We start from the raw sequence: 8580 nt of genomic DNA on the forward strand, positions 1-8580 counted from the left end.
CCCACACACCCACCACCCTGGGCCTGGTGGCGCTTGGATTACAGGGTCTGTGAGGCTCCTTCCAACGCTTTGCTTCTGCGATGAGGACAGCGTTGCCCATGTGTGGTTATTGTGACCTACTGTGTGCTCGGCACCTAACTTGGTTGAAAAGAGACCTAAACCTTCCTGGCAGGACACGTACAACAAATAATGTCAAAGCCAGAATGAGCAGTGTTCACAGTCCTCTGTGGTCAGGGGCTCAGGGGACAGTGGGCTGATCCCAGAACCTCAGGGGACCATTGATCTGTCTGGCCCATGGAAGGCCCCAGCGGCCTGTCCCACCCCTTGACGTCCCACTCAAGCTCTACTTGCTCATGGCAATGAGGGCAGAAGCCCCCAATATTAGGTAGGGACCTTTAGGGACCCTCTGGCCTCAGTTATGGCTCTGCTTTCCCTTAGGCCAGCAAAAGATCCAGGTTTCTGTCTGGTGATAGGAAAATCTGAGTTATAGGATATAGTCACAGACTAGGAGCAAAGAGAAGGAAGAGTAAAGAAACAAGTCACCTTCCACCCCTGCTGCCCTTGACCTGTGTACCTCAGGGAATCCCAGGTTAAGGTTCCCATCACGCTCTCAGCAAAACCCTGCAAATTCCTTAAAATTCTCAGAATGATTGGAAAGCACCCTTTGGTGCACCCACGGGCTCTCTCCTACTTGCCCACCCATCCACCCATCATCTATCCACCCATCTATCCATTTCTCCCATCTACTGTTGGTCTTCCTGGCCATCTCCCTTTCCATTTATTTTCTCATCCTGTTCCTCCTCTTCTCACATCTGTCCTCCCACCAGTCCGTCCTTCTATCCACCTGTCCAGTCTGCCCCGCTGCAAGTTGATGTGCAACCCAACCGGCCGCTGCCCCAGTCGGCCCTGTCTCTCTCCTCCTCTCCAGCTCCCCATCTGTGTATTAGCCCGTTTTCCAACTAGCCTGCCATTTACTGTTTTCATCTAACCATCTCCTCCCGCCTCTGTCTATCCATCTGTCTGCTTATCTAACCATCCAGTGTCCCATCCATCTGTCCCTATTCTTCCTGTTGTACTGTCACCCCATTTTTGCCCTTAGCCCCCTACCCATCTACCCATCAGTCCATCCATCCATCCATTCACCCACCAGTCTCTCTATGTATCTGCTCAAGTGTCCATTCTTCCCTCTTCCGTCCATCTACTCAGACTTGCCGAGGACCACGCTCAGTGAGACAGAGCACCTAACTCGGGGCACTGAGGATTATTATGTGAACGATCATGTGGAAGTGTAGCAACCTGCAGGCCCACAGTGAGAACATCACAACTTGGAGGTAGCTGCTGAGCCGGAAGGAGCATCCTGAGGCACCTGGCCTGCATCCTCCTGGAGCAGGCTGGGGTCTCTGCGTCCCCTTCCCAGAGTGTTCCTGCCCATAGAGGCTCCCGGCCTGGGATGTGCTGTGCACGCATGGGAGAGACTGAAGGCGTCATTACCTTCCCCCCCCGCCCCGATTGTGAAGACCTGCTGCCCCTACTCATGAGCCGTGGGGCTGGGCTGGCCGCTTAGGGCAGGGGCAGGGATGGAGTGGGTGGAGCCTTTGCCCAGCCCTCCCTGTGCATACCCTACCTGTGTCTGCACCGCATGGTGACCTGGGGGATACTGAGGCCCAGGACGTGACTTCTCTAAGGAAGGCTCGCAGGTCCCTGTCCGGCAGACTGCCCTAACCCTTCAGCCCCTTCTCCATTTCTAACAGTAACTTTGTCCTGGTTCCTCTTCCCAAACCCGCTGGGCTGCCCCACACGTGGCCTCACCTGGAAGGGCATCGTCAGTACCCACCCACCGCGTCGGTGAACAGGAGCCCTCTGGGCATCCCAGCATCTGAGAAGGTCACAAATCCTGCTCCATGAGCGTCCCCGGCAACTGGGCCCCGGAGTTAAATCAAATGCAGGAGAAACCTATTGCACATGAGTTGTCTTTTTAATTTCTTTTTTTGTTTGTTTTTTTAACCAGCATCTCACTTCCTCATTATACCCTCTGCCCTCCCCCACCCGCCCCCCAACCTCCTCCCCCAGCTCCTGAGTACTGTCCTGAATGCCCAGCCCCTCCGCAGCAGCAGCAGCTGGCAGGGCCCTGACTGGTCTTCGAAGCCCACTGCCTCTGCGAGCCCCAGGCGTGCCCAGGCCCCCCCGCCCAGCGGCCCCGCCTGAGTCTCTTCTCGTTTCTTTCTAGGGAATCTGACTAAGCACATGAAGTCGAAGGCTCACAGCAAAAAGTGCCAAGAGACAGGGGTGCTGGAGGAGCTGGAGGCCGAAGAAGGTAAGGAACCGCCAACGCCCCCCTCCCACCTCTTCCCTCCTCACCATCTCCCCCTCTTCCTCTGCCCCGCTCCTGCACCTGTCCCCCTCGCCCTCCCTCCCCTTCCGTGTCCCCCCCACCTCCTCTCCCCCTCCCAAGCCCTCCCTGCCAGTTCTCCCACCTACTGGGAGATAAAGGTTAAATTCACAGAGAGATGGCCCCCTCCCCTCCATACACTTACAGTATGTGCTGTGCAGCCATAGAGAGTGCGCATTACCGTCTACCAGGGAGGTGGGGTGCCTGGCACCTTGCAGGTGCTCAGTGAATGTGTGCTGAATAAACTAACACAGGAGTAATTGGAGTCAGCATTGACTGATCACCCACTACGGGTCAGGCGTGTTCTAAACACACGCTGTGAGTTGTCTCCTAAATCCTCATGGTGATGCTGCGAGGGATGTACTCTTACACACTCCACACCCACACTCTCACACCTACATACTCTGGGCAGGAGCATGACACCTTTTAGAATTTGGGAGGCTTTCAAGAGAGCCAGAGTCAGACCTGACAGCCTCTTGCCACCTGCCGATTTCATCCCACATCCCAGCACCGCACCCTGGCCAAAGCCCTCCATCAGCAAAAGGCACATGAGAGCCTACTTCTGAGACAGCCCAGCAGAGCAGAAGGTGAGTCAAAGGCCCCGGCCAGCCGCAGCATCCAGGGAGGAGGCCAGAGGGACTCTGGCAGGTGCATAGGCAGTGTCCCCCCACCCCGCCAGCCACCCCAGCAAAGGGAGGTCAGGGCAGCCAGAAGCATTCCCCTTGTACCCAGCAACCCTTTGACCAGATTCCTAAAATCAGAATCAGGATTTAGAGTGTGACAAAGAAAGGTGTATGTGTGTGTGTGCGTCTGCGTTTTTCTGATTTCAGGATCTATTTGCAGTCTTACAAAAGAATTAAAACACATTTCCTTTTAGGTGGAATAAATCCCCTTTACTGCACTCAACACAAAGAAGTTGGGGCTGTTCCCCCCAAGATGAGAATGTGGGGTTAGTGTCCCTTAGGCCATTCACACTCGTTGTCTCACCACGTCCTCATAACTAGGGCCAGAAACTTGTGTTGCCCATTTTAAGTTGAGGAAAGTAAAGCTCAGACAGGTAAAGGCAGTTGCTCAAGGTCACACAGAAATGCTGGCCACACACCACCCCGGTGCCTGGTGGGCTGGACCTGCGGCACCTGGAGCCCAAACCAGAGCCCAGAGCCCTCCCTGGGTCAGAGTCAAGAGGTGGCTCACCCCACACTGAGGGCCTGCTGAGGGACCCTGGGCTGCTCCCTGCCCCTCTCTCAATCTCTTTTTCCCAATGAAGCATAAAAGGATAACCATACCCACCTCGTCTGCGGAGATGAGTGGTGCATTTCTTCTAGAAATAATTACTGAGCACCAGCCCTATTCCAGGCCCTCTTCTAGATGCTGGAGATTCCACAGTGAATAAAACATAGTTCCTGTCCCCTGGAAGCTTACATCCTGCAAGGGAGCAGGGCAATGAACAAATGTGGAATAGGGTAGGGGCGGGGGTTCAGTCTGTGAGGTGTGAGCAGAGAATGGGAAGGGAAAGCTGGGAAGCCAGATGGGGTCTGGAGAAGGGCTCTCCCTGCAGAGGGAGCAGAAGGTACAGAGCTCCCGAGGACCAGAGTGGGGGGACATGAGCTCAGGGAACAGAAGCCATGAAGGTCAAGGGGTGGGCTTGGCAGGGCCCTGGAGTGATGTCCCACAACTCTCAGTGACTGTGTGCGGAGGACGGTGGAGAAGGGGTGCAGGACAGTGGAGAAGGGGTGCAGCTGGAGGCAGTTATCAGGCCCAGGGCATGTTGGCCCGGATGGGGTGGAGGTGGGGAGAAGCCGTAGGGCCCTGGGAACGTTCTGTAGGTGGAGCCCACAGGATTGGCTACCACACAGGGCGGGGGGTGGGGGGGGTGGGGGGGTGGGATAAGGATAGGTGATGGCGTGAGGGAAAAAAGGAGCCAAGGATGAGGCCCAGGTTTATGGCCTAAGACACTGGAAGGACGGAATTGCCACTTCCCGTGATGATGAGGAAGATTCAGGGAGGAGGAGCGAGTCTGCTAGACACCAAGTGGCGCTGGGGACACGGCCTGGGAACGACTGCCTCCCGGTGGCCAGGCCCCTCCGGCAGCGGCAGCGAGGAGGTTGAGGAGGTTGGGCAGCAGCGCCACCGTGTGTCCAGCCCCCTCGGCGCCGTCGCAGGCTTCCTTCTGCGTCTCCTCAGTCCCTTGGCGGGTGGAGCCTGGGCGGTGATCCCAGCAGTGGACCAGCAGCGCCTTGAGGGGTGTGGGGAATGGGCCGCCAGGGCAAGGCAGGAGCCCAGCTGTGGGGGGCCTGGAGCACCCTGTTCAGGCAGGGGCCCCTTGGCTCCCATCATCCCTGCCCTGGGAGCCTAGGGCAGGCCACTCTGGGCCTCTGCGTCCTCATCCCTAAAGAGGCTGTTTAGGAGGACTGTCTTGACTCCCTCACCGGTAGTACTACCCCTCTGACCATCAACTGTGAGATGCTTGCAACGGTGCTGGGGCACTGGAGATACTTGCTAAGTGTTACTGGGGCCTAACTAGGTGTCAGACCCTCACGATCCTCCCAACAGCTTCAGGAAGTGGCTTTTATTGCTCTTACCCCCATTTTACAGATGAGAAAACTGAAGGAGAGAAAAAGCCGATTAGACAGCATCATACAGCAAGGAAGGGTAATAATGCTGGGATCCAAACCCAGACCATTTCCTGCTTCTTGGCGCATAACATCATTTTTATGCTGGCAGTGTAATAACGCAAGAGTTGTAAACCTGAGTCCTGACTCAGCCACTACTCCCTGGTGATCTTGGAGAGGAAGCCCTTGCCCCCTCTGGGCCTGGATTTCCCCATATGTAAATGAGGGGTGAGGCCCGGTGACCTGCTGGGTCTGAAATAGGTCTAAGGCAAAGCCTGGGTGCTGTGTGTTTTGCATATTCACCCCCACATCCCTCCTGCCTTCCCCTCTGCTCCCAGCTGCCAGGAGACCTTGGCCCCTTGGTCCTTTGGCCCACCCTTCACCTGCCAACCCCAGTTCCACCCCATGGTTTTTGACCCACTGTTGTCCACTTCATGCATCTCACGGCTGCCTGCTGAGCTATGTGGAAGCATGAAGGCTTAGGCTCTCCAGCCCCAGGGCTGCTGGGCCTGATAGAGTTTGGAAGCCCAGCTGCACCCACCGTCCGAGTCAGCTTGTGTGTCTAGCTCTCTTGGTTGGCGGTGGAATGGGTGCTGGTGTGTCCAAGGGAAGTGCTGGGTGATGAGCCCAGAGAGGGGCCGGCAGGACCCAAATCCTCAGGAGCCTGATCGGTAGGCCAGACATTAGCAGGGCTCTCTCAAGAGTCCTGATTGCCGCCCATTTTCAGGGGTGCCCAAACTAGACTGCTGTCAGGTTAAAAGTGACCCAGATGCTTGGGGCTGCCCCGCCAGAAGCCAGACCAGGAGGTGCTGCAGAGCCCTACTCCTCACTGGCTGGGAGCAGCAGGAGCTCTGCAAGGGGAGCACGTCCTCTGGACAGGAGCAGCTGGGCCAGGACCCTGCTCTGCAATCTAAGGCCACCTTAGTCCTCCCCCCACCCCGCCCCTCAGAGACCAGGACCTGCCACCTGCCAGATGCTCTTGCACCAGCCGGCAGCAGCCTGGCCATGATGGCAGATGCATGTTTAGACTGACCACAGCCAGTGCCGCTGGACCGGCCTGCATGGCTGCTGTGCCCCAGAATAGGATAGATTTCTTCTTGAACGTACGGAGTGGCCATAGTTACTTGAGCCATTTCTCTGTGCCAGGTGTGCATTTCCTCCTCCCAGTGCACCCCATGAGGGAGGTGAGACTATCACACGCTCGTCTGACAAAGTGGGGGGACAGCACAGCAAGGTGACTTCCCGGGCTCCTGGGGGAGCCAGCACTGAAATCCTAGTGAAGGGAAGACGAACTAAGAAAAAAGGCCTGTCTCGTTTGCTGGGGTTCAGTCCCAGCCCTACTACTTATCTTTCCTGAGCAAGCTACTTAATCTTGCTTACCTTGGTTCCCTGGTCTGTAACGTGAAGATACGAACAGTGGCGACCTCACGGGATCACTTGAGGACTAGATGCATTAACAACACGAAGGTCCTAGAACTGACCCTGGCCCGGGGTAGACACAAGGCCCCTCTTGCTCACCGTGATTATTTACCAAATGTTCCCGCACCTATCACGGCCCCCATCCTCTCAGCCCGCTCTCAGGCCCAGCCTGCAAACAAGGACGGGGGCGCAGAGGGCGGCGGGGTCGGGGCCGGCAGTGACCCCAGGGTCTCCTGTGTCCACCCCTCAGGAACCAGTGATGACCTGTTCCAGGACTCAGAAGGGCGAGAGGGCTCGGAGGCGGTGGCGGAGCACCAGTTTTCAGACCTGGAGGACTCGGACTCGGACTCGGACCTGGACGAAGACGAGGATGAGGACGAAGAGGAGAGCCAGGACGAGCCATCGGGACCGGCCTCGGAGGCACCCCCGCCCGGCCCGCCGGCCTCGCTGCCGGCAGACTCCTCACCCAGTGCGGGCCCTCAGCCCCCAGATGCCACCTCCGGCGGCCAGGCCACACGGGGCAGCTCGGTCCTGGACGCCGAGCGCCTGGCAGCCGGCAGCTGCTCCACGTCCAGCCAAAGCGCACTGTGCCTCCCCCCGCTGGGACCGGCCCCCTCGGGCCCCGTGGAGAAGGACACAGGCTCAGCCCCGAGCGCCAAGGCTGTGTCCCCGAGAAGGCCGTGGTCCCCCAGCAGAGAAGCAGGCAGCCGCCCACCACCGACCCACAAACACTCACTAACCAAAAGCGACTCGTCTCCCCAGCGACACTCACCGGCCGGAGGGCCACAGGCCTCAGCCCCAAGCCCGCCGGGCCCCCCGCCGGGCCCTCTCCCCTGTGGGTCTCCAAGACTCGAGCTCTCTCCTCTCACCCCCCGCCCCCTGGGGAGGGAACTGCCCTCCCGAGTGCATCCGCCCCCTGAACGCAAGGGGGCCCCAGACCCGGGCCCCCCCAGACACTCCCCCACCAGGAGACGGTCCCCGGGCCAGGCCGAGTCACCGCCACGGTCAGCGCTGCCGGGGAAGTGGGCCTGGGCTGGGCCGGGCAGCCCCTCAGCAGGCGAACGCGGCCCAGGCTCGGGGCCGGCCCCGCGGGCTCTCCACCCGCCCGCGCCTCTACCTCACAAGCTTCTCGGCAGAAGCCCCGAGACCTGCGCCTCCACGTGGGTGAGTTCCTACCCCTGAGCGGCCGGGGTGCTCCTGATGGGGGGGGACACCGTGCACTCGTCCCCGAGGTGTCAGACCTGTAGCTTCACAGCCCGGCCAGCCCGGCGATTGCTGATAACGTAGCAAGTGTTTGTGGGGTGCACCCAGTGCCAGGCAGCACGCGGGGTGCCCCGGAGGCAGCCAGTGTAGACTCAGAAGCAGCCGAGCGTGGACGCTGGGGCTGGCCTTGGATGCAGGCCTAAATGCTCGTGCCCTTCCCCTCCCAGGCCCCCAACCCCACACCTCCGGCACCACTGTCACCAGCGGCCTCAGAGATACCACCTCCAACACCATCCCTGCCAAACCACCAGAACCGTCCCTGCCCCGTCCTCCACGCCATGTCCGCCGTCACTGCACTAGCAAGCCCCTGCCACCACCGGTCAGCTGCCCCAGTGTCGCCACATCAGCAGCCCAGTAGCATCCTGTCCCCACCACCGCCATGCTGCACCATCACTGTCAACCTACCTTTACCTCCCAGTGCCTCCCCTGTCAACGTATTGTCACGAACCAACCCCCCCCCCCACCCATCCACTACCAGCAGGACAGATGATGTCACTCAGAGACTCAAGCTCCTGGAGGGGCACGGACTGGGAATCTTGGTTTTTAATTTTGGGGTCACATGACAATTCTTGATGGTGGGAGGAGGTGAAGAGCCTAGAATGGGAGCTCACGTCCAAGGGGAGAACAGGGTCAGGCCCGAGTCTAGGAACAGGAGAGGCAGCAGAACCAAGATAGCAGGGGAGGCCCACGGCACACAGGCACGTGGGGGGCGGCGAGGACCGGGGGCCTCGTGGGCTGCCTGCCTCAGTGCTCCAGCACGGAGCTCAGCCCCCACCCCAGCACCCCCGGGACTTGCCGGGGATCCCGGGCCAGCCCCCGCCTCGGGTCTAGGCCTCGGGGGTGTCCGGGAGCCAGCGCGGAGCCCTCGCCTGACCCCGTCTTGTTTTCTGACCCCAG

General features: G+C 59.4%; 1 protein-coding gene across 10 annotated transcripts in view; it reads left to right on the forward strand.

Moving 5' to 3' along the window:
• HIVEP3 (HIVEP zinc finger 3) overlaps positions 1-8580 on the forward strand; it is a 459420-nt gene that overhangs the window by 446049 nt on the left and 4791 nt on the right. For 9 of the 10 annotated variants that reach the window (XM_072771656.1, XM_072771652.1, XM_072771653.1 and 6 more), the window contains 3 exons: positions 2228-2314; positions 4985-5041; positions 6671-7584. In XM_072771656.1, the coding sequence (XP_072627757.1) occupies positions 2228-2314; positions 4985-5041; positions 6671-7584 (1058 nt within the window). The remainder of the gene's footprint in view (positions 1-2227; positions 2315-4984; positions 5042-6670; positions 7585-8580) is intronic. The other variant, XM_072771660.1, reaches the window with a different exon arrangement.

Source organism: Canis lupus, chromosome 13 (genome assembly GCF_048164855.1).
Source record: "Canis lupus baileyi chromosome 13, mCanLup2.hap1, whole genome shotgun sequence".
NCBI lineage: Eukaryota > Metazoa > Chordata > Mammalia > Carnivora > Canidae > Canis > Canis lupus.